The 27,159-nt window shown below is 36.9% G+C and overlaps 1 protein-coding gene across 1 annotated transcript in view; it reads right to left on the bottom strand.

The window, feature by feature from the left end:
• The window catches only part of MALRD1 (MAM and LDL receptor class A domain containing 1), a 245,179-nt gene that overhangs the window by 127,408 nt on the left and 90,612 nt on the right, over positions 1-27,159 (bottom strand). The window contains exons 21-25 of the mRNA XM_033071306.1: positions 23,598-23,754; positions 20,120-20,230; positions 19,056-19,269; positions 14,319-14,566; positions 11,593-11,890 (exon numbers count right to left, since the gene is read on the bottom strand). Of these exons, the coding sequence (XP_032927197.1) occupies positions 11,593-11,890; positions 14,319-14,566; positions 19,056-19,269; positions 20,120-20,230; positions 23,598-23,754 (1,028 nt within the window). The remainder of the gene's footprint in view (positions 1-11,592; positions 11,891-14,318; positions 14,567-19,055; positions 19,270-20,119; positions 20,231-23,597; positions 23,755-27,159) is intronic.

Raw genomic sequence — 27,159 nt, forward strand, 5'->3', positions numbered from 1 at the left:
TGGGATAGATTTAATTATTGGAATAACCCATCAATAGGCATGAAACTCCAGAGCTGCTTCAAAATATTTTCAAAAGAATTTATTTACATTCACATGCCTAGAAGCATACCTTCTCCTAAATCAAAGCTGGAGCTCCTGTAGAACCACAGTCTGGTCCAGAGGCCAAAGTAATTAATCAGCAGACTAAGAGTCTGACATCCCAGGGATGGGGGCTCTCTGGATAATTTAGATCTTGGACTTTTTCCCTATAAAAATTACTCCATTATCCTTCTTGCTCTGAGTTGACATTACTGTATGACTGAAATCTGTGTGTCCTTACAAAAATAATTTGTTAACAAGAACATCTTTCCTCTAATATCTCACCAGTATAGCCCAAGGACAAAGAGAAAAGTGTTTTCATCACTGTTGATCCATAGTAATACTAACTTGTCAGTGCAGGAATGTGAAAAATGCATCTCATTTCAAAAGCAAATTTTTAGAAATTAAAAGATTTTTTTAAAGATTTTCAGATGAGGGAGAAAATACTATATCAGTTTTGGGTTTTTTTAAGGAAAAAGGTTTTATTTTCTCAAATTGAGTGCAAACATTTTGTTTCATAAGCTTTGCAAGTAATTTGACATATTGAATTGCATTCTGAACAACTGAAAGTTAGAAAAACAACAGCTTGAGTTCATTTGCAAAAGAGACTTTTTAGAAGAAACTGTTAACTAAGTTACTGCCACGACAAGTAGCAGACAAAAGCTCCTCCAGCAATCAAATCTTCCTCAATTAATTTCTTATCTTGACCATTCCCACACACAAACACAAGAGAATTCTTTTCCAGTAATCAGATCCAGTAATATTCAATCTCAGAACCAAAAAGAACTAAAAACATAAACAGCTAGGTAGGCTATTGCTGGTTAATATTATTTTCTCTCTCCATGACAGAGCACTGAAGAATCTTCTTTGTTTTGTTTGTTGGTACTTTGTTATTAGAAAAGTATTGATTTTTATCAGTCACTCAATACACTTTAAGACTTACCCAATCTGTGACACATTCAATGGGTCCTAATATGGTGCTTTATTTTATTTAAGGTTACCGAAAATCTGACCTGAAGGCAAGAGGGGCTACTCAGTGCCTCTTCCTACTGAGTTTACTGCATATACTGTAAGCAGGGCAATGCTAAAAACAATATTTTAACAATATTATAAAGAGTAAAAGATTTAGTTTCAATTGCTTAGATGCATGTGAATGTGCATTCACTCAAAAGAAATAAAAGGAACAGATTTTGATTAGAGAAGGAGGTACGAGGTCTTTGTAACTCCTCCACTCTTACAGTGCTGGTATACTAATATCTTCAGTACTAGAAATAGTGCATACTTTCCATGTTGCTTGAGTAATTCTGCACCTATTTATTCTATAAAACATGCTAGTAGGGCAACTTAAATAGGAAATTTTTAGTAACTCTCTTCAGATGGGAAATCCCCCTACTGAATGAGACCTAGGCCTGTATTCAATAAAAGATACTCCTTCTACTGCAATAGCATGGAGTGCTTTGTTCCTTGACAGAAAACTGAAAAAAGATATACACTACATATTAATACTGTTGTTCCAGTGCTAATCAGCTGGTCGATGCCTCCAACATAAAGAAAAGGACAAGTGTGGAAAACTGTTGCAACAGGATACACACTTAACAGGAACAGTGATACATCAGTTCTTTCATACAGCCTTCCCTTTCCAAATTCACGTTGAAATTAATAAAACCTATCTTCTTGAGGGTGGACAAAGAAATACTAAGAGAAAAGGAATTTATATCTAGTTTTTAAGCAAAGCTTTTTCAGAAACAATAATATTCATCATATGCATCTACTACAGTGAAAAAGACTAAATACTAACTAAAGCGAAAAGCTTAACTCACACTCCTGAGTTTACTCTTAGCAAAAATCCAAAATAAAATTATATTGAACAAAATTTTGGGTTGCCATGTTCTGGCTCAAATAAATGAAATCTAAATATTTACTGCCTGAATTCCTTAGTAAAGACACAGAAAAAGAAACATTCTTTAGGTATTCAGATCCCCAATCGTAAAAATATGTCTAAAAGTTGCTGCCTATCTTTTAGAAGTACAACTTGAAGCTCGCGTAAAATGCTATATAACTGTAGACTGACACCTTGCCTGAAGCAGATCAGTGTAACAGTGTTTTTATGAGAACCTGGATTGGTGCATAGCTGCTGACATCTCTACACTGGAGCCCAAAATGGTTTAGTTGTGACCTCTGGTTTAATGGTCCCAGTGCTGATTTTTTGGAGTGGAAGATGGGGTACGGCATCTGCATTTCCTGGTGCCAAGAGCAGGGTCTGGTCAGTGGTTTCACTGGCTGCAATTCAGATGGGAAAAAGGTCTGGAGATTGAATCTAAAGTATGGCTTGAAGTAAAGCAGATACCCATAAATCAGAATAGTTTGAGCATGAGAAATGGGTTGCACAAACTCTGAATAGCTGAGGTATGTCAGAAGGGAATTTCTACAAGGAGATCGATGAAAAGTTGGTAAAACAGTGAACTAAAAGCATTTTATGATGTTATAACTGAATCTGAAGGGGGAGAGATCTTCACTGGCTGCCCTGAAATATGTTTGTTTTATATTCTCCACCATACCCCAAGCTGTTGCCCAAAGCACAGAGTGGAAGGTGAAGCTGCAGTGCAGTGATAAATCACCCTTGTACAACTTGCCAGTGCTGCTGGACTGTGCTCAGTAAATGTGACAGGTGGAAAGCACTTCCCTCAAATCCTACTCAAAGCCCCACCAACCAGCTCTAGATTAGAGTCACAGCCCTGACTCTGGGACCAGAGGGAAGGACACTGTCCTGGTCAGATTTAACCTTGGTGAGAGAGGGCAGTGGACGTGGAGTCCCAGAACCTGAGAAGGACTGGCTCTAGAACTGAAAGTATGAACAAGAGTATGCTGAGAAACATTTCTCTGGCAAATAGCTGGGATAGTTAGCGACCTTGTGAAAGCTAAAATAGCATTTTACTTGGAAGTCATGCTCTGTTGAAAAAGCAGAGAATGAAAATGAAGCTATGCAGTGAGCTTCCTGAATTAAAGCACAAAGTATAAACTGAACTTTCAAATCAAGTTTACAAATATCTTGTTGAAAATAATATTTTGCTTTATCTATGGTACACGATAGTGAAAATGTAAATTCGTAACAAGAAATGTAAAATGCAGTCCAAAGTGACTATTGATATTTTAAAAATTTGTACTTGAGTACTTTTATACTTCAAAAATATTAGAGTTAAGATCTTGTTTCCTACAGGAGAAGGAGAACAAAGAACAACACTTGTCTTCAGTCTTAACCACATATAGAAATTTTGTTCTAGATATCTAGAACAATATAGAAGAATACTAGAATTTTGTTCAGGATATCTAGAAAATTCAAATGCCCAGCAAAGGTGTATTGTACTAAAGGTAAAATAGGAGTAGATGCTGTGAAATATAACCTGTCAGATTGTTTTTGCTGTTGCAAGACTTACAGTAGTTTCACGAATACAAGCCGCACGGATTATAAGCCGCACCCCCGGTGCCTCGACAATGTTGCTGTCTTTGTCAATAGATAAGCCGCACCCCGAATATTAGCCGCACTTTCGTTCGTAGCGAGAATCCGTGCGCAGCTTTCACAAATTGGCCAATTAGTAACAGGATCGCGGCATAGCGGGCTTTACTGGCTCGGGGCGGCGCCAGGCAGGCTCGGCCCGCTCATGGTTGCCGACGGGGCCGGGTGGCCCAGCTCAGCGCCACGGCTCGGCGGGGCTGGCCGGGTGGTACTGCCGCCGCCGCCGGGCTCGCTGGCCCCCCTCTCCCGTCAGCACCGCCCCGCTGCCGCGTTCCCTAGCCCCGCCGGCGGGCTCGCCGGCCGCGGCGCGCCGCCTTCCCTAGCCCCGCCGGCGGGCTCGCCGGCCGCGGCGCGCCGCGTTCCCTAGCCCCGCCGCCGGGTTCGCCGGCCGCGGCGCGTTCCCTAGCCCCGCCGGCGGGCTCGCCGGCCGCCCCCTCCCATCTGCACCGCCGCCGGGTTTCCTCGCCCTGGCCGGCACTGCAGGCCCCCGCACCGCCAGGCTCCCCCACGCTGCTGGCCCCAATTCTGCTGGGCTTCCCCCGCTGCCAGGCAGCCCCACCCGTCGGCCTTCCTGCTTCTGCCATGCTCCCCTGCACTGCTAGCCCCAGTTCTCCCGGGCTCCCCCGCCCTGCTGGCTCAGGCTCTGCCGCCCTCCCTGCCCCGCCCTGCTGGCTCAGGCTCTGCCGCCCGCCCCCCACACTGCTGGCCCCGCCTCTGCCAGGCTTTCCCACCTCAGCCGGGGCCGGCCGGGCTCCAGCTTGGCTTGGGGCTGCCGCGGGCTCTCACTTCCGTGTTGATAGCTTTTAGAATTTTGTTAATAGATTAGCCGCCCCGGAATATTAGCCGCACTTCCGGGTTTCCACCAAAATTTTGGTCAAATTGGTGCGGCTTGTATTCGTGAAATTACTGTAATAGTAGAAACATCTAATATTTCTAAGAATGCTCTGAACTATGACATTTCTCTACTTTTAGATGTGTGAGGAAAAGTCATTACAGACAAGTAAGAGCAACTTTTTATCTAGTTCTTGGAATGCCGAGCGGAGTTAGAGTGTTGATGTTCTCAGTTCATGCAAGGAAAGGCCAGCTCTGAATTTGGAATATGTAACACATAGAGAAATGTCCAATAATGAGAGCTAACAATAACACTAGCACTGGTGGTCCTGTGAAAGCTCAAATTTGGTCAAAGTCTTCTTACTAAGGTCTCCCAGTACAGAGAAAATGAAAGAGCAGGGTTCTTTAAGAGGATTCTCCTTTATAAATATAGTACTAGAAAATCCTCTTACAATTTCTGGAGCAGTTTGTTTACAAAAGCTATTCCCAAACCCCAGCTAGTCATTGCCAAAAGGAATTGTCAGCTCATACTATGAATGCAGATATAAATACCTGTCCTCACCTGCTGCTCAGAGACTCTCATCAAACTGGCAGCACTGAAAATTCTTTTCTCCTGACCTTATACTTATTTGGATGCCGGCTCTGGGACACCTTTCTCAGAAACAAGTCTGTGGAGACCCAAGAGCTAAGGAAAGTTTTGAATATGTTAAACAGTTTTGTGAAACAGCAAAACAAGGGCTGACAATGCCCTACCTCCAAGGACCTTAGATGACATTAATCGTGTTCTGAGATGACATTAATCTCATTCTGCTGACCAGTTTCTAGAGTTGTAATCAGTTATGGGCCCAGTTCAGGCTCTGCTCTCATATGACTGCTGATACAAAGAATTTTTCAGCTTTAATTTCACTATTAGGTCTGAGAATAACTAAGGGAAAATTTTTTTTTTCTTTGACATAAAATTCTAATAAAGTATGGGAAATGCCTGTAAATTATCTGTACTTTATGTTCAAATGTTGTTGCTGTTGTTTAAGGACTGAAATGTATCCTAAATCCCCACAGAATGGTGGAAAAAACATTTTTAACTCTCTTAAAATTATAACCCAATCTAAATTCTTTGTCATTATTTTGGAAATTAGACCAGTAAAAATACACGTGATTTTCTTTTTAGGTTTAGTGAATGGACACATTGCTTTCAAACTATTATACAAATTGGTAAGGTAAAGCTTTAAATAAAAGGAGATAGATCAGAGTCCAAGCTACAAACAAGCAAAAATAATCAGAAGAAACTGTAGCATTATAAAGGTGGTATAAGGACAATATTTCCAGTTAAATTGATGAAGTACAATTATTACAATTACATGAATTTGTAATTTAATTGGAAAAAGCTCAACAGAATTAGAAAATACACCGTTAAAATCTAAGCTATATATTTTTCTCCTTTACAGTCAATAAAAGGATAATTTTCATCATAACAGGTGGACAATATATGTAGAAGTTGATTTCAAGTAGTATTCACGACTACTTCATATTCAAAAGTAGTAGCTTTATACCAGGCTCCTAAACCAATCCATGTATTTGGCAGTATTTCCACCATTTTTCTGAAAGAAATTGAAGTAATTGTATAATGTACCCAACAGGAGAGAAAAGAAAATAAACATGCAGATTTCATGGTTTTAAAATATCACAATAACTATTTGATATTATTGTATAGAGGAAAATGAAAGTTGCCTCTTGCATGGAACTTCATTCTAGATATACCTGAGAATGTGTTGCTGTTCAGGTGCCAAAGAAGAAAATTTCATAATCTGCTCTATGTAATTAAGGCAACTACACAGGCAGATCCAATCCTCCAAAAAAATGATGACTCCTCTCTATACACTTGTTTTTGTTTGGGGGTTTTAATGGACAGTCTTTCTTTAGTTGGTTGATTGGTCATTATTAAGCTTTTGTTGCTGTCATGGGGCTAGTTGTTTGTTTTCATTTGGTTTCAGGTTTGTTTTTATTCCTTTTCTCAGAATTGTTTTTAAAATGCTTTAGAAATGCCACTGTATTCATTTCACATCCTGTTTCTCAGTCAATGGTCAATGCTGGCTGTTTCAAACGAAGCTATAAATGTTTTGTTATATGATTAGTTCTGCATAAAGTGATTTTTTTCCTCTTTTCAGTAGATCACATTATGCACTGAAGCATAAAATTTTATTATTCTTGTAATTATGTATTAGTTACAAAAACTGCCAAAGTTATTTTTATTTGTGTGTCTGTAAACTTTTATAGATAGAATTATAACTGCAAAAGAGTGATATAAGCAATATCCTTTGGTCTTTAGAGTACACTCTAGAGTTTTGAACAATATTTCAAATGAAAAAATTTTTGGCAAATTAGATTTCCTGATTATTCTACTACTTTGCATATATTTATTTGAATTATGCTGCTGACCGAATTCTATGAACGTGATTTTTTTTGGTGAAGTAGAAATTTGAACTGAAATTATTTAAAAAACAGTATAGAACAAGAAAAAAAATTTAAAAAAACCCAAATAAACCCATCTACCAAAAAAAAAAAATCCTGAAGAAAGACAAAACAAGTAAGACTCTATTCTTTAACATTAACTTTTAAAAAACAAGGGAAGTGCATGAACCATGAGTTAAGAAACATTACTAGTGATATGAAGGTATTCAGGGTGATATAAGCCAGGAATAACTATGAATAATAGGAAAAAGCTTTTTTGTGAAAATAAACCTGCTTAATGGGACTGTACCCAGTGCCAGTTATGAACTAAAAAACCTTTCTGACAACATTTGTTACTGCAGGATATTCACTTTCTTATAATCCCTGTACATGTGTGTGTATATATATATATATATATGTATGTATGTATATGTAACATCCATGAATATGGGTATGTATATATACATATGTACATGTATATGTAACATCCAGACTCCAGAGGTGTATCAGTTATTTTATACAACTACAATGGAGATAAACAGTCACAATTTAGCAAATTAATTGCACCCTAAATGACTGGCAATGAAATGTGATTTGCTGAGTTACACAGAATAGCACAGCCCATCTTTCACAGGTTCTGGAATGCTATCCCTACCACTTCTAAAGAGTGACACAGCACAGCACTGAAACAGTACTCAAGCACAAAAGCCCAATGTTCAAAAGTTACAAAACAATAAAGGTTTTAGTATTTATCAGGAAAGAGAGAAAAGAGAAAAAGAACCATTTTGTTGCCATATCATTCCGTTGTTCACTCATTTCCTAAATGCTCTACACACACCTGATTTTATAATCCCAGAAGAGTATAGTGGATTGTTTTAAAAGTCAGAGAGAGGAAAACACAAGGAATAGTTTCCATGTAAGAAATAAGCTGAAACTCCTTCAGAGTGTAATGCTGCATAAGGATGATTGCACAGAGAACAATATGGACTAGGTGTGTTTGGCTGTTCACCATTTTCAGTAAAAAGAGAGTAAAAACAGAGTTGCTTTCTTGGCAAGTGGCAGAGCTGTGCAACTTGCTGCAAGAAATGAGAAGGGGGCTATTCCTCTGAATATGCTTAAAGGAAACTAGGCTCTACACAGAAGGCAAATACATTAAGATTTACTACATATCCTAAAGCACATTTGGTTCGTAAAGTCTCCTAAAAAGGAAATATTAGGAACATTAAGAGGAAGTACCGTATATGTTCAGCACTCACTGACAGCAGTAGAGAGGATATCAGGTGAAATGGACCTTGATGGGATTCTCTGTTAATATTCCTGTGTTCTCAGAGTTCTCAAAGACATGTTCCACTCTTCGGTGAATTGCTTTTAATTTGCTGAAAATAACTGTCTTCTCTACAAAAGTGAAGTCAGCAGATACCAGTTCTCTAGTCTCTGGGAATAGCTTTTCTTTATTGTAGCCTGCTAATCTGATCAGGCAGCTCTTGGCAGCTGTTGTATTCCCAGGTGAATGGTATCAGACATGAGCAGAAACTCTCTTGGAGGGATCTGCAATTTTTATACTCAGTAACAACACTGCAGGAATGAAGAGATATAAAGAAGAGAGGAAAATCAAGTTTTGAGATCATGGAAATTTTTTTCAAATCCATGAAGTCTCTTTTGTAAACAACTGTAAATATAAAATATTATTCATGGATAACTATTCCACTGTTAACCTCCATGGGCTGCAATGAGACAGCCTAACTCACCACAGGCTGCAGGGGAATCTCCTGGAGATTCCTCGAGCGCCTCCTCCTGCTCCTTCTTCCCTGACCAGCAAAGCTCTTTCTCTTGCATAGTCTCACTCCTCTCTCTGACTGCAATTGTTTTTGTGCAACTTTTTCCTTTCTTAAATCTGTTATCCCAGGGATGCTGCCACCACCACTGGTGGGCTCAGCCCTGGCCTGCAGTGGGTCCATCCTGCTGCCAGCTGGAATTGGTTCTGTCAGATATGAGAGAAATTTCTGGCACCTTCACACAGAAGTCAACCCTGTAGCCCCTGCCACCAAAGCCTTGCCACACAACCCAAATACAGGATCAGCTGTAACTTTCACAAGGTTCAGTGTGGCCAGAGTCATTCCTGGGCTGATGTGGTTGCAGGCAGCCTTTTACACAAGGCAGAATCTAACTCAAAAACCTTGTCATACTGCAGAGACACAACAACAGGCACAAATAGCATTGTCAGAACAAAATTGCCTTTGCATTTTTCTCCACACAGTAGCATTGTGGCACATGAGGAAAAACTGACGTTCGTACAATGGAAATTTGATAAGGGCCAGCCTAAAATGATCTTTATTGTTTCCCAGGCCCAGCAGTTTAAGTGGTTCTCAGTGGCTTTGCAGTTCAGCATGGTTGTTGCTAAGCAGCATATTGAGAACTATCTACAGTATCCTGTAGTTTACAAAAACTTACAATGCTAACTTTCAAAATTATTTTTTCTAGCTGTCCAGTGCTCACTTCCAGCCTTTAAACATTACTGCGTGTTTGGCTGAACGAAACAGCCACCTCAGAATATGTTTTTGTTAATGCGCAGAATTTCAAGGTGTTTGTATAGAGACAAGGAAAAATTCTTCTGAACAGTGAGTGTGTGTCACAGCTGGGAACATTTAATGATTCTGTTCTATTTTGTCTTTACATCCATTGCCATATGACTCTATACACATAAATAACAAGCAAACACTACTTGGTATACTCGTCTTACACTGATATGGCTCAATAAGGCTCAGAAGAATCTCCTTTGATATGTGAAAAACTGAAAAGAAATTGCATTAGAGTAGATCTCACAAGCTACAAATTTTTCTCCTTAAAGAGTATACATTTTTTACTTTCTTAGCAAATATATTCCCTAGCTGGAGACAAGAAAGAAACAGATCTTTGCTGCATGATCGTCTTCACCCTCAGAAACTTTCAAAAAACTTATCAATGAACGTAAGTGGTTTACTTTTGGTTAAACTTGCCTTTATTTTTACATATAAGCAGATAAGTCTAGGGCAGATTTTTGCAGCTGACCATCGTGGCCATTCTAGCTGGTTCTATTTTTTAAAGTTGCATTACAGAGCACTTTTCACAACATCCAGCATCCATTTTGTCACAGTTCAGAGCATTTCTATAGGCAGAAGCAGAGCCACTGACAAGCAGTGATGCAAATAGATACCACTGCTAAGTAGCAGCTGTTAAGTTGAATCCCTCAGTGGGTCATGCCAACTCTTATCCTGGACAAGTAAAATTTGTCAATATAAAAAATATGGTTTGTTGTAAGGATGAATTTAAACCATTGCCTTAAAGTGTTATTGTGAACGTCTGAAGTTCACAAGGTACATCTCAGATGAGCTACACCAAGAAATCAGTCTCTGGTGGCTCTTTCCTGAGATTTTAGTATCTTTTTTATTATAAAACATAAAAGTGTTTTGGAACATCCTTTACTATCAAAACCAAAGCTTTTAAAGCTTCTAACATAGCCACAGGGACTTGCATCTCCCATTAACAGGATAGAGTCTGAATACAACAAAAATAAAGAACCAGAAACCTTGGCTAGTGTTCCTCCTGGGGTAATGTTCATATAAAGCTGAACTTTAAAATACAATTCTCATTTGCAATAAATTTGACTGGCTTGGCAGAAGTAGGAAGCCAACAGTACTGGAACTGGCACCTTAACAGAGACGTGTCTGGAAAATTTTGCCTGTATCTTTCCTGCTTATCCTGTGCTCAAAGTTCAGTGCAATTTCTTGGGTTAGATATAGTCTCATCAGTGTTATTTCCCGATGCCTGAGCAGTGTTTAATGACATCCTAAAGGGGAAGGCTAGTCATTAGCAGCAGCGACAAAGCAAAGTTGCTTGCATAAATTAATGATCCATTCTCGTGGTAGTCCTTGACACTGGGAAATATTAACTTTGTTTTATTGATCAGAAAGACAGAGAAGTGAGATAAAATTACTTTCTGCAGCCATGCAGGAAATTTGTAGTAGGCCCAGGAAGAAAATGCATCTCCTAAATTCCACTTTAGGGGGTTACATTTCACTAGCTCTGTGATAAATGGGAAAGGAGGAAAAAGATTTGTCCTGTTCTGTCAAAAAGAGCCTCTCCATCATCCAAGCAAATACTGCTAAGGTACAGAATCAGTGCTTTCATGAGTAGCTCCTATCTTGGGGTTATTGGGATCCATCCCCATCTAGACTGTATCATTTCTGGTAAATGTTTTCTGAGCCCTTATTTCCCTAGTGGAGTAAGTGAGGATGGTGCTAATAATTGCACTGATGCTGGCACCATAGCACAGAGGCAGAAGATGGATAAGCATATTAGCAGCAACTCCTACCAGCCAAAAACCTTCTAAGCCTGCTGGCCTTATTGTAAACTACCCATATTAGCTCTGTCCCACTCAGCTCTTTATTCTACAACTCTATTTTACAACTTTTGATGAATAAATCCTACTGAATTAAGCAGGATATTGGCTAAGTGTACATGGCTGGACAGGAAGATTTGCAGATTCACAATGGGTAACTCAGTACCTGCGTTACAATTTAATGAAATTATTTTAATAGAATTTCATGGTCTGCCTAAAAGTGTTAGAATTTCTACATGTCTTTAGCAAGATATGTATAATATTTCTCTTTTGAAAGAAATTAAAATAATGCTGCTATTCCTTCTTTCCAAGCTGACATAGACTGTCCATAGCAGGAACATACCTATGGGAGGTAGCTTTGTGGGTTCTGCTGGTAAAAACTCCTGGGCTGGTAAGCACTCCCTGGAAAATGTGAGGTCATCAAGTGCTATGCCATCGTTGGGACCTTTTCCAGCCATCCCTTCAAAGACAACTTGAAAATCTTCATCTCCATCTCCAGACACAGTCAGTGCCTTGCGCTGCCAGAAATTTCCCTGGTTTCCAGTGAGATTAAGGAGAATTTTTTCAGGTTTCAATGTAGTTCTCTGGTGGATAATCAATGATCCAATGTGAGCTCCATACATATGATAATAGAAGATTATCTGTAAGTAAAAATAAGAGCATAAAGTATGCAATAGGTGACTTCAGTCAAATTCTGCTATTATATTTACTCTAATTTTTAAACTGAGCACTACTAATAGCATTCAGAATAGTAATTAATTTTGCTGATAAAAAAATTATTTTATCAAAAGAAACAAAACAACTTATTAATGGCAATTCTTTACATCTTCCATAGGTCAAACTTCAAAGCCAGCATTAAAATATTCAAGTGTAGGTCTTGCAACCCTTTGAATGACTCTTGCATTTAAATGTAAAAAATTAAAATACTTTTTAAGGAAACAGGAATGGAGTAGTGCCATCTACAATATAGGAAGCAACTTCAGTTTACGGAACAATTTTCTGGTAAAAAATGTGTTTATGTAGATTATAGAGTATGCAATTAGAAAATAATCCAGTCTTTAATGGGGGCAAAACTTCTACATGGACACATGAAAAAAACTGCCTAAAATATATGAGGCACTTGGATTAGGAAACAGTGATTTATTTATTTTTATAATAAAGTAAAATGGGAAAATTTTGAAATACAGAAGACCAAATATATACTGAAAAAGATCACTATGAAAATCATTACATTTAACTGCACTCTCAGTTCTTTTCAATTCAGTCTTGGATTTCTATTCCTCTTGAAGGTGCAGCTTTGTTTCTGAAAGTCTTGTATATAGACAAAATAATTTTATTCATTTATGTCCCTTTATAGTTACTGCTCTGTATTTGTTTTCTCTGCATAAAGCTTGTCCCATTGATGTAAATGTTCATTTCCCTACAATTTGAAGGAGCAAAATACTTCAGAGGACTCTGATCTTATCAGATGAAGTTTCAGATCTTGAAATATTCTTTTCCATTCATACAATTTCCTATACCAGAAATTGCACTTCCTTTGGTCATTTGTCTATGTGTAAGCTACAGAACTGCTCAGAACCTTCAAAAAGTAAAATATCATAAATTGACTGTTTCAGGCTGCATCATGGATGTCAAGAGTTTGGTCTGTACAAGGTGCATAAGCCTGTGTGTTTCTGTAAATAGTTCTCCATGTGATAAAAGCAACAGTTTCCCACAGTTACATTTCAAGCACTTAATTGCATTTAATATGTTGTACATCATAACAGATGTCAACATGTCATTCTCAGTTATTCTGCATTTCTTTGCATATTTTATGCTTCATAGAAGTCAAAGAGTGGAAAAGTTATTTTTAGAACATAAAACAAGATAATCAGACAGATACTCTCAAATATGATACTAGAAGCAGAAGGCTGAGATCTCCATCTTTGTGTAAGCAGAATTTTTTTATTTATGTATTTTAGGCAATACAAAAAGTTAACATGGTTCCAATTTTGAAGATAATTTTATAATGGCCAGATTAAATTTTTCTACTGAATATCATAATTATTCAAGTTTTCCTTTGAATCATTAAATCAAACCCTTTATGTTTAATACTTCTTGACTTTCTTATCTATAAAGTGCTTGGAGAGTTTTCAGAGAGAAGTATTTCAGTAAAATGAACTGGTTAGATATTTCAAACATAAGCAGAACTCTCTCCAAGTTAAACTCTTTTCTCAGGAATATTCCTCAGGAACAGTATGAGATGAATGAAACTAGAGGCTTGTGACTGGACATTTTGTATAGAGATGTCACCTGCATAGCCAGTGAACTATTTAGGACTATTTCAGTCTAAGACCACCTTCATTTGATGAGCACAGTTCTGTGATCACACAAACAGTTAATTTCAAAAACTTATTTAAAAACAGCCTCATAAAAATTATCCTCTTGAGAGGCTACTATTAGATGTATAAAGATAAACTTGCAGTTTCAAAATGAGGCATGGCTAAAATTTCTGGGAAATACATTTTAGCAAAGACTAAAAGATGTATCAAAACCAAGAAACTTTTTATTCCAGGTTTGCAAACAAATGTTCAAGCTGAAGTCACCACAATGTGCTGTAATGTTTTGGAAGATCAAGGCTTACACTTCTCCATTCTCCAGAGAAGAGTTGATGACAAAGCCTTCTGTCACACATCCTTCCTTTTGCAGTTGTATTCTTTGAAAAACTAATTGTTACTGCACTTATGCACACTTTCTCCATAAAATCAGAAACCATGAAATAGTTGTTTCTTACTTTGGACAAGTTACATAAGACATTGTAAATCTGACACTGCATTTAGTGTCAGCTTCATCTGAATCTCATGGAGTACTCATTTACTTCCAGAATCATTCTTCTCCCCTAGCAAGATATATTTTTTCCTTATGATTTCAATGAACTAAGATCTGATCCCAACTTTTCTGAGAAAAGATGGGTTTCTTATTTTCTCAAAAATTATTACAGTAATCATCTTTAATCATTTTAGGCATACTTTCTTGATGCAATCTAGAAATCAAATTATTCATTCCTGCTACTATCACACTCTCACATACCTTGCAGTTTTTATTCCTCCTGCTTAAGACAGGACTAGAAATTCTAGCTTTTTGTCCTGGTAGCTGAAAAAACGAATTCTTTATAAAAATATAATGACCAGATGGCTCTTGCAGTGTATGATCAGTAGCTGGTCCAGTGCCCAGTTTTGCAGTACTGCTAGTTCTGAGGTGCCAGTTGAAATCATCATTTTCATCTTGCTTCCATTCACAAAGGTCAAACTCAAAATTGCAATGCCCAATAGATGTACCTGAAATACATTTGTATACACATGAAAAGACATTTATTTTCAAGTAGTTAATTAGGTACATACATATACATATATGTATATATATACTTATATATATAGGTACATATAGTACAACCTAGTACTCAAATCCATGGTCAAAAAACTTCACTAAAAAGAATAATATCCACATGTCTCATTAAAAACAGCATTTTTGATGTTCTGGACTATAATGCTAGGATAAACCTACTTGCATATATATGAGGTGGGTCCAGCGCGTTTTTTATTACAGTCAACAGAATCCTTGATATAAATGCAACCAAATTTAGGTAACTATTTTAGCTCCTTAGGGTCTTAACTGGCCCTCAATAGAGCATTCAAGATGTGCAGAAAACCAGCCTCTTTCTGAAGGAACATGTTAACACTGAGTGGAAGATTAACAGGAGGAAATGCCTATATCTAGGGAACAGACAAATCAAAATTAATGTATTGAGCACCATAAAAACACAGCCTGTATATAGACACATATAGACAAAACATAAATGTGGGCGTGATAATCTTGAGCTGTATCACACCCAAAGTCAGTCAACTTTTGCACAGTTCCTCAATTCACTTGTATTTCCTTTATCAATATAGACACATAGATAATTATGTTGGTGGTGGATTGTGCCCAAAGAAGGGTAAAGACTTGGGGCACAGATCTGATGAGTGGGGGGTGTTTGGAGAAAAAGGAGGGTTGGGGGTGATCTTATTGCTCCTGACAACTCCTGGAAGGCAGGTTGTATTGAGGTGGGGGTCAGTGTCTTCTCCCAAGTAATGAGTGATAGGAGAAGAAGAAAGAACATGAAGTTGCACCAGCAGAGGCTAAGATTGGATACAAGGGGGAAAAAAATTCACTGAAAGGGTTGTTGAGCATTGGAATGGGCTTCCCAGGGAAGTGGGTGAGTCACCATCCCTGGAGGTCTTTAGAAGCAGTATAAATGTGGCACTTAGGGACAGGGTTTGTTGGTGAAACTGGCAATGCTAGGTTAACAGTGGGATTCAGTGATCCTAAAAGTATCTTCCAACATAAAAGATTTTGTGATTGTCTACATATATTCTTAAGTTTTGTTTAATGACTAGAAAAGGAGAAAGCTGTCATAATTTTGGTTGACTTTTATATGAAACAACATGCGTGCTTTTTAACAATTTTTGAATATTGAATGTCAAAACAGCCAGCTTGGTGAGTAAACTGTCCACATAAATTAAGGTTAAGTCAATTGCATAATTCCGGAATTTGAATTTCTGTATATTTTTCTTTCTATACATCTATAAGTTCATTATAATGATTACCAAGTAAGACAAAAATTGCTGAAATAAGTTGGAATTTCAGCAGGGACTTCAAGAGGCTTTTGATTGTGCCCCAGATATTCTTAATATTATTGCTGAAAAGGAGAGTGCTTTGAAGTTAAATTTGGAAACTATTATTTTGTAGGACAACATCAGAAATTGCAAAATATCTCTTCCAAAATGTAACCAAAATCTGAGCCTCTTCTGAGGTCTGATAAAGTTCAGCCACTAGTAATTTCACGATTATAAGCCGCACCATTTTGACTAAAATTTTGGTCCGAACCCAAAGTGCAGCTTATATACGGACAAGGAACAACAAGTTGCTGTTTTAGTTTGGAGGACAGGTGTCTGCTAAGAAAGGCAGGAGCTTCTCTTTGAAATGGAGAATGTAAACTACCTCCCTCCAAATTATTATAATTTTGAAATCAAGGGGCTTTCAGGCAAAGATATGGAAATTAGGAATAACAGTTCTTTTCTAGGGAAATTAGAATAGAAATACAGTACTACAAAGAAACAAACTCCAAACCCTGACAAAGTCAGAGTACAACTTGACACCCTGTCAGGCAGGGTGTTGGTAGCAGTCCCATTCAGTGGTGGTTGCATCCTCCTGCAGTGACAGATGTGATTCAGTTGGAGCAGTGCTCCTGCAGAAGGTGCAGTTTCCCTCCGGAGGTCCAGTGGTGATGTGGAGAAATCCAGTTTTCCTCTGGAGTCCAGTGGAGAAAGGGGCTCCCTTAGTGTCCCAAAACCTCTGTTTATATCTTGGTAAGAAATGTTGGGCTCTTCCCCCTGGCTGGAGCAACTTCCAGTGGGATGCAGTAATTTTATCAGTCCCACAGTGGGACTCAATGGGCCATTAGCAGACAATGACTCCCTGGAGGAAGGATGGGTTGTGAAAAGATAAAGAACAATGCCCTGCCTGGTTTCAATGGATGGCCCATTAGCAGAATATCTGCGGTTGAGATAAGGATCACTGCCCCCACCCTCAACAGATGGTGATAGAATAGATACCTTTTATCACACTCTGTATTGTAATGTGCGGCTTTTAATCAGGTGCGGCTTATATATGGACAAAGAATGAAAAGTTGTTGGCACCCGTAAGTGTGGCTTATACTCAGTGCGGCTTATAATCGTGAAATTACTGACTGATTTTATTTGACTGAAAGGTACTCAGAAATGAGGCAAATGATCTAGAATCCATGAAATCTAGACATGGACCAAAACAGGACAGACAGCTACCTCAAAAATTTCAGGCTGAAATCAGAAAAAAATATCTTTTTCTTTGAATTTTAATCTGTGAATGTCATAAAGTAAAAAAGTTAGAAACTTCTTAAAACCATAAGCTATCTAGCAGAACTAGCTTCACTTTTACTTTTGTCTGCAAACACAGTGCCATCTGAAGTAACAATTAAAGCCAACTCAGACCTGATGTGGGAAATTATATGATTATCTTTTTATGAAAATCACAGATTGCAGATTAACTCAACTGAATGAAACTGCCTGTAAAATTTTTACTAATCATACTTTTCAGATGATTTAGTTACTTAATATTTCAAGATCATTCTTAAAGAAATTCCTTCCATTATTTATAATTTCCATCTTGAGTCAATAAAATTCATGCATACAACTGATCATTTTATTTAAAAGACATGTTTTCAAGAATCAAAACTTTAAGGCATGAGCACCGATATCCCTTCTACTTCTGTGAGTATTGGGTATTACCTAATTTAAGTTTAGATGTCCTTGTAGGATCTCTATAGTCAACAAAGATAAACACCCATGTCTACAGGAAAACTTATTTAATCTAACTCAGACAACTGATTTTAAGTTGCATGGACTTCAGCAGCTTACTCCACTGATGAAAAAGAGAATTTAGGCAGCTTGCGTAGACTCAAGTTACTTCAGATGTGCACTTGCATATTAAATGACTTCTCTGATTTAAGAACACCATAATACTTCACTCTAAAGCTTACAATTAAAATGCAGTTAGGGATTTTTTTTAAAGAACGTCACAATTTTTTTTCTTTACTTAAAAATAATAATAAAAAAGATGTTACAGAAAAGCATTCATTTTATGTGACTGTTTCAATTCATCTCTTCCAATGGGGAATTGGAATAAAATCCTTATTCCATGCAAAACCAAATTCCATCAGATCATTTGAACCATTTTGCCCTTAACGCTTCAATTTATACTTGTCTGATGATATTCCATGGGAAACACAGGCAATGCAGAAAACTAAAAACAAACAAACAAACAAACAAAAAACCTAACAAACCCCCCAAAAAACCCCCAAAATCCCCATTTAAAATTGCAGAAAACAGAAGTAAAGGTTTCAGAATATTTTTTAACAGAGTAATTGCAACTTGTGTTTTTGTTTGCAGAAGATCTGAACTGGTATAGGTTAGTGATGTTAGTTACTATCCCTGGATTGGAAATCATTGAGGAGTTTAATAGTATGCAAATAATTTGCAAAATAAGTTCCTTTGCCATGTGCCTTTGCTTTCATAGGATATAAGCATACCTTTGCTTCATAGAATTGTATTCACTGAGAATTTGATAAACTGAATTATATTCTCAATAAAAATGAGGCCTCTGTTAATATGGTATCAAACAGTGCATATTTGATTGTGTGAACATTTCCCACATTTGTAGTAGTAAAAAAAAGGAGGTGTTAATACCACATATTGTGAGCCAGGAGGAGCCATTTGATATGAAACATCATTCTTTGAATTAGGTACTACATATGAAGCTTCTTGATATGTCTTGTAAAACCAAAATTGTACAATATTCAGATCAAAATAATTTGCTGGCACCTGACAACCCTTGAAATATCCAAGGAGGTAGGTCCCTCATCTCCCAAAGGTATTATGCTCGAATTATTTTTTTCAGCTTTAATATATTCTTTTCATATGGAAAGCAGGATAATAAAATTTTATTCTGCTTTTAAAGACAGCTGCTGAGTTATTTTAAGACATTCATTAGCAGCTCTTTGTATTTTGCATCGTGTTATTTTAAATTAAATAATAATAATTTAAAATTCTTAAAAGCCAAGGAATAGAATTAAATTATTACCTTCTTGTTTGCTTTCTTAGCTGATGAGTTGTCAAACGTATTTGAGTAATAAAAAGTCCACAGCAGGCACAGTTATTTATGATAATTATATTAAAAAACTGCCTTACTTACTGCAAATACTAGGGCTTTCATCTGAGTTATCTTCACAGTCATTTACAAAATCACACAGATTATTCTTTGGGATGCAGTACTTGTTGGCACACATGAATTCCTCTGATGTGCAAGTTTTGTCTGAGATAAGCAGAGGGGAACAATCTTCAAAGGTAATATCATCCACTGCCACGTCTCCCATGTAACTGACACCACGTTTTGCCCTGAAAATAACCTAATAAAAATTACAGAGCTATTACAGTAAGCCACTGATAAGATAGAGAAAAGCTTATACACACAACATGAAAAGAACAGAGACTGATGGTCCTCACAAATCTTTTAATATAAAGTGGTCAGTTCTTACTGTCAAAGCATAATTCCACGAAATCTGGTACCACATTTGGTACAGATCTGTCATTATAGTTATTGAAGGACCATCTTCTAACATTACCAAGCACACACAAAAAAAGGAAATAAATCATGCCAGTCGAAGAGATACTAGTCCTCACTCATCCTGAACTAATAGCAAGGCTTCTTCCTACTTCTGCAAAATAAGTCTGAAAAAGACTAGTCAGTCATTCATAATTTATTGCCATGAATGTTAAAAATTCCAAGACAGAAGTATCAGGAAATGTAACTCTTAAAAATATGTTACTAACTATCCCTGGGGATTTTCGGATTTTTTCATAAGTCTACAACTAAGCAAGTATCTCTAAGAGGTTTGTGAATCTGCTCCTATTTCAAAGGAAGCATCATGCTCAGGATTCTTTTTCCAAAACCCAGATGTTTTTGCTTACTGCGCACTACGGAGAAAGAAGTAGAATATTTTAAGAGTTGGATTCAAGGATAGATGGGATTCTCAGTCTTAAAAATGGATATCTGTCTGAAATTAAGAGGAGTGAGAAATCTCCAAAAACATGAGTCCAGCTCAGATAATGAATAAGAGAGCCTAAAAGATGATTTCTTCTATAAGGGAGGAGGGAAACATACGTGATATAAAAAAGAAAATGAGAAAGTGAAAAATGCTTAATAAAGCAGTGCTGATAACCAGCTGTCTAGGAAGCACATCACATAGGAAGACACACCTGAAAATTTGACCGAATTCCTAGGAACACTTCTGCTCTGTTCCACTGGGGACCTTGGGTGCCACTTTGAGTCCACAGTTTGGAAGTCTTGTTACTCCTTTTATAGAGTACCTAAAAAAGAAAAGTCTAGGTCACAAAAAAAATTCGTATACAAAAGTACAATATTACCTTGTACATCTAATCTCTATTCCACCATTAAAATTCACAGAATCATAGAATATCTGGAAGTGGAAGGGGCCATCAGATCCAAATCCCTATTTGGCGGCAGGAAGGACTACTTAAAGCTGAATGATATGAACTAAGACTGTTGAATGCTCCTTGCACTTTCAGACTGGTGCTGTGCCTGCATTGTCCAGACACTCTCTGGATGAAGAACCTTTTTCTAATGTCCAACCCGATGCATGTGGATATGTCAGCATAAATTTTTAAGATTTTCTTATCTCCTCATAGACATACCCAGCCCACAGCCTTAACTAGATTAACATATCTCATTAATTTATCTAGAGTGGCTAGCAGTGAATAAAAATTGTTCATTAGTGGGTTGTAATTCATTTGTACAACATGGAAACTGGGTTAACTTGTTAGACTTACTGAAAAATATATTTGTTCATGCATACAATTAACTGTTATTTCAGGATGGATTTTCTTGTCCTGATTCTTATGAAACATTTTGTTTCTTCTATATAATTTTTTTATAAATAGGTTTTTTTAGTAATTTTAGTTCTTTTTTTATAAAGACAAAATTTCATCTGTCAGAGCAATGAAAGACTTTTAAAAGCCCTTTTGACCTTTGTAAACAGCAAACTGGGGAATGATGACACACTTCAACATGAGCAAAAAGTCCTAAATATTCTTTGGTCCAATCTCTTGGGCATCCAAATTCAACTGAGCTGACAATAACAAGATGGGTGTTTGATGAAGTGTGTCAAGTTGTCTCCAGCCAGTGCTAGCAGAGCTAAACATCCATTCACCAGTTGCCTGAACTGCTTCTGCTTTCAAGGATTTATCACTACTCTGTGTAATCTTCTTAGGGCAGCCGAAGCATTTTCCATCATAATGAAAAATCCTTTTTTTTTGTTTTAAATTTATGCAGTCCCATGAGTGTACATGATATTGCATAACAGGTACGTTCTACCGAGCAAACAGCAAATCCTCAAACTAAAGAGCTTTCATTTCCAGGGGAAAATAAAGAATATATAATATGTTAAATTGGATAGAAAAACAAGTGACTTCTGACATTATAGACAGGAAGATCAGCCATAGAAGACATGAATTTTAAGTGAAAATAAATGAAAATTGTGAGAAAGAGATTGCAGATATTATTCGAAACAATAAAGAGTACTGGATAAGAAAGTATCTTTTTTGATTCTCAAATACAAACAATATATGAAGATAGATATGTGTGGGACTACACACACACGTTTTTACATATTATAAATTAGCTACTCTAGTATATATCCAATTCCTTCATCATAAAGTCATATTTTCTATCATATCATGATAAAGGTTAAAACTTTAGAGTAAAATATGGCTATTAATTTCCATGCTATTAAAACCTAAGGCTTCCCTGTACCTTAATGTACTCTGAACCTCTATGCATTTCAAATATATTGCAAAAAAGCACATCTAATACTTTGGTAGAATTACCCATGCCAAGTCAAAGTATAGAAACTAAATAAAAAAGGTTCCAACAAATAATCAAACTGAGGCTGCTCAGGAAAGTGACAGTAAATCAATGATTAAGGAAGCAATAGAAACACAGGAAGGTAGCCATTCATGCAAAAGGCAGGAAAATCTTCAGCAATCCTACATGATATTTAATGGTATGGATGCAGACTTACAAGTAAAGTTGAAAAAAAATATGGCAGTCTTGGGGGAAGATATGGATAAGAGGTCTTTTAAGCACAGAAAATACTCCCATTCATACAATACTTAGAACCTTCTTTATATAAATAAGGAGAAATCATCCACATCATTTCATATTGAGTTATTCTTACACCCATTATTAATTGATTAATCATACAATTGAAACCAGGTAATTATTAACAGTGTGCAAAGGTTTAATGATTTTCTTTGGTACCTCTTAAAATGAAATAAGTTTGAGGTGAGAAAGAATCAGTTAAAGAATAGAGGGAAATTGTAATCAGTGTTGAAACTGAGAAAAAAATCTATATTATACATATTTGGCTTTTGTGCTGGTAACACTGGGCATGGCCCCATAGAATTTGCTGTGAGATTTCTACAAAACACTCTTTGAACATAGTTCCAACTAACATGGGCTCTTACACTGTAAAGAAGCCTGGACCCTGGAGTATGCAAAGAAGTCCCAAAGCACATTAATTGGTCCCAAGCCTTAAAACTGAGGATGAACTATCTTTATCTTCCGATTTCCCGCTGATTCCGATTAATTAATATTTGACCACTTGCCAAACAGCCTAGCAAGATCTTTATCTAGTTGGGAGAAATTTATCAATATTTTTAAAAATTGTTTAGGAAAAAATCTAAGAAAGCATAGAATGTGCTTCCACTAAATTTTAGCAAGGTACATACATGCCACATGGTTCACCACATCCCAGATTACATTTTTAATGTCAACACAAATATTAGTTTTGTTTTCAAAACAGCTGCTACCTTTTATTATAATTTGTTGTTCTGAGTAACTGGGCTAGTGAGAATTTATTTGTATATTTAAATCCTCATGCACTGCCCACATCCAATATGAAACCCAGTGCACAGGTGACTGGGTAACTTATATGAGTGCTTTATCAATCCCTTCCTGATGCTGTAGGTATTCCATAACATTCTTGGGAAATCCTATTATAAGCTGTGTGGCAAAAATAATTCTTTAGAACAATGTTGCTGTTTATTAATTTCTCTCTGCAGTGACTCATTTTATCTACAAGCTGCTAATGAGTCAAATTTCCTTTACAGAAGTGCTTTTATTTTAACTGGAACGAAGGAAAGGGTATGGGAAAGCAAATTCGTTGCTTATATGCCACAGAAAGAGCTTAATGCTATTTATATGAATATAATCTATCTCTGAAAGTGATACGTTCAGATTTTCAAGGAATAAACTCTTCCTTCAAGATTCCATGTCAAATTTTGATGCAACTACTTTTTTTTCATGCTCCCACGTTAGCAAAAGACCTTGATGTTCAAATATCTCTTTGATATTGATCTCCTTTTCAGTGTCAGATGATACTGTGTGATACAAAACTTTTCCTTGTATGAAAGTTCCAACCATGGTATGTCTATAACAGTCACAATTTTTGGTAGTTGTAGAAATTTATAATTTCTCCGGTCTATTTGAGCTTCCTTCACATCATAACATGCTGAGAGCAGTAGAGTGCTCGCAATTGTTAATTTTCATTTATTAGCAGTCTGGGAATTATTGAAACTAAAAGAGAAGGCATAAATTTTCTCACAGTAATTTCATGCAGAAAAACAAAACAAAACAAAATAAAGAGCATCTCCATACCTCCAGAGAACCTATTGTTGAACCATTCATGTAGTTCCAGAAAATTATTTTGCATCTGGGCCCTGTAAGGGAGATGACTGGGGTAGCAATGTCAGCTGTGTGGCCAAATTCTCCATTTGAGCTGTCTGCAAAGAGATACCAGCCTTCTTCAGTGCTCCTGCTCAGGGAAAAAGGGTTAAAATTTATTAAAACAAAACATTTCATCATATTTAATTTAAGATTGCAATAGCTCCTTAGATAGCATCTGATGTCTGTGTATCTGGATGAATCTTAGTGTGTGTAGCCAGAATCCAAAAAAACGCCTTGCAAATGCAGCTAGTATTTTTATATCAGAGATGGGAAAAAAAAAAAAAAAAAGCTGAAGTCAACCCACAGGATCATGTAGATGTGAGCTAGAGGGACTCTGGCTTTCCCTACTACCCTCTTTCCTCGGGGAATTTAGAGGGTTTGATCCTGGCTTAAAGCAGAAAAACCCAAGATATCTGATGAAATTTTGTCTTCTGAGCTACTGGGAAAGTTGAAGTGTCTTTGAAGTAAGCATCAGACTCTGAGTGTACAGGGAGACCAGAAGTGCAGTTTTAGTGTTTTAGGTATTTAAGATTTAGCCCCTAAAAACCCTACTTCCCAAAATAAGATGCAGCTGTTAGCCAAAGATAAATTTCTCTTCTCTCCAACAGAAGTGCTTCACACTCAGTACTTTTCAAAAGACTCTATCCAGCAAGTGCTTACAAACCTGACAATGGAACCCATGTTTTTAAATAGGTGCTGGTATTAGTTTTCCCTTTCCTTCTTGTTTTCCTGATTGGCCAAGTTTGAGCAGCCACTCTGTAAAGTTGCATCACTACAGCTGTGAGAAGACAATGACACTACCCAGCAAGCACTGCCAAGAGAAACACAATATGCTCAGAGATGTTGTGACATCAGGCTCTTCACAGACTGAAAATCCTGCATAATGGGAAGAGTAAGGAATTTGCTGGTATAGGTTCAGAAACAGGCCTTCAAATCCTCACAGAGACTATTTGTTATCTGGACTGCTGCTTCTACCTCCCCGTGTGTCACACCAGAAAAAAAAAAACAAACCACAAAAAACCAAAACAGCTAACCAGCCCACCAACCAATCAAAAAGGCAACATTTTAATGGGACAGGTCTTCATTTTTCATAGATCAGATATGTTACATGTGAGATCACTGAAAACTGCCCATAAACATAGCAGGGACCAAAGTTCATCTGGGCAGAATCCTTAGGAACTATGGAAAGCAGGATCTTCATCACAATCTTATTTTTCTTTTCATGAAAAGGCAGATGAGAGAATTGCTGCTGATGTTTTCTTTTATCACTGAATCCTGGCAACTCAGACATCTTTACAATTAATGCATTTACTTCATCCTTTAGCCTAAGTATTAAAACATTCTCCAAATAAACTGCTTGTACTCTAAGTAATAGTCGAAAACTTTGAAAATGCGTAGTTACAATTCTTTCAAGAAATATGCATTTGGACAACTCATTTATTTTCCTCCTTTCTGCTGAAGAAAGCTGTTATTTCAAGGTAGCAATTTTAGGTTTCTTTTTTTGCTTTGGTGCTGGGTATTTTATCAGAGTCTTGCTTGAAGGTAAAAGAGGATAGAGTTCTCTTAAGGTTTGCAAAAATATTGAAAAATTCAGAATTTACTTTGCTTCTGGGAATTCATGCATTCAGTGGCCCAAGGGTGTTGGCACTGTATTTACAATAGCATTCAAAAGGACTTGTAAGAAGCAGAATGATAAAAAGCTCTGGAGAGCAGCAGCACTTACAGATCTCACACTTTCCAGAGTATTCAGTATTACATCCATGCCTGGCAGTGAGATTAGTTTGAAACAGCAGCAAGGTACAATCAGGACTACGATGGAGTTCAGTCGTCCATCTCTCGTTGGTGTGTTGTCAGACACAGGCAGGCCAAAGATCACATCTACGCCTAGATACTACTGTCCCACAGCACAGCCTAAGACACATGTCATTGCAACTTTTTTGACCTCGTTTCAGTGTTTGCTATAATATCACATTTAAAAGTAGATGAAAGTCCCCCTGTATGAAGCACTTTACAGTGCTAGCCATTAAACACAGTGCTGGTATGTGATGACAAGAATTATTAAGGTTGTGTGGGCAAGCAATGGGAAATGGAGGGATCACAAGGGGATGGGTAAGTATGTGTAGAGCATCCTTGTTTGACTCTCACTCCTATCATAGAAGTTTTTACACCTATGACTACAAGACTAATGTACTTGTGACATATCCATATTTAAAAAGAAAGTTTTCTTCTAGTGAAAATAGTGTTTGCTCACAGAAAAAGTAATTTCCCTATCTTGAATTCTTAAGCTGCCTGGTATAGAAGCCTACATGAAATTTCCAGAGATTTGCATGATATGCAAGGGAAAGAGTTTGAAGAAAGAAATAAGTAATCATTCTGTTTGCAGAAATTTCAAATGCTAGAGGGTCCATACCTTCTGCAAATTTATTAGCAGAGCCAATTAAGGTACATGAAATCATCTGCACATGTTGTCAAGCTATGACTTTGAAAGTAAAGTAAAGCTGGCCCACTTTTATTTTAACCTCATAAGAAATATTCAGTGACAAGCTATTCCAAAGCTTTCCATAAACATAAATTAGCATTTTCTCTCACTCTGCCAGATGATGTTCTTGTCTTCACCCCCAACCTTTGTTTTTTAAGTGATTTTCAGAGAAGGTAACTTTCTTCATTGTGAGAGTTAATCAACTGACCCATCCTTAAATTAATTTCTTTCCTATTCCATGAAAAGACTCCCTGGAGTTGTTTTTGGGGTTTTTAAAAATGAGACCTCAAGAAGTTGATGTTAACAAGTTTAAAACAAGGTATTTTTCAACATATATAACAGTGAATAAATCTAGCTTTCAGCATAGATCTTATGTAAGTGCTGAAATTCAGCAGAATACAGGCAGGCTCCCCTGCCAGTAACTGCAAGAGCTCATGCCAATTTAGAAAACCAACCCATGGAAAACCTCTTAGTTGGCAGCTACACTAAGTGTTATTAAAATCTTGATATTTACCCTTTGAAAATAATTAATTTTACCTCTGTAGTACAAGCATTCCCTATACAAAGACACTCCTGTGCCAGTCCAAAAATCCTAATTAATTTCAGAGGGAAAATCACAACATTTTAATGGATATAAATTTTCTACATAAGCAACTGCATACTTGTCTTAGTTAATAGCTTAATATTTCAAATATCTTTTAAACTGTAGTTGGCAAAGAATGGACATTCATAGAAGAATCTTCATGCTATTTCCCCCTTCAAGGCATTCAAAAGAACACAGTGAACTGAGCATAAAAATTTGGGAAAGATTAGGTGAGTTAAGAAAAGTTGAAGACCTATCAAAAATTTAAGACCCATCTTAAATCTGGCTGTGTTAAGTCATGTCTCATGCAGTGAATTATACATTTCACAGTACTAATTGTCTATTGTTGCAACTGTCTGAAAGAGGATCAAAACCTACTCAGATGAGCTTTCTTGTACATCAAGTCCAAGCTCTTATTTAATAAAGTTTTG

The sequence above is a fragment of the Catharus ustulatus genome, chromosome 1, assembly GCF_009819885.2.
Source record: "Catharus ustulatus isolate bCatUst1 chromosome 1, bCatUst1.pri.v2, whole genome shotgun sequence".
NCBI lineage: Eukaryota > Metazoa > Chordata > Aves > Passeriformes > Turdidae > Catharus > Catharus ustulatus.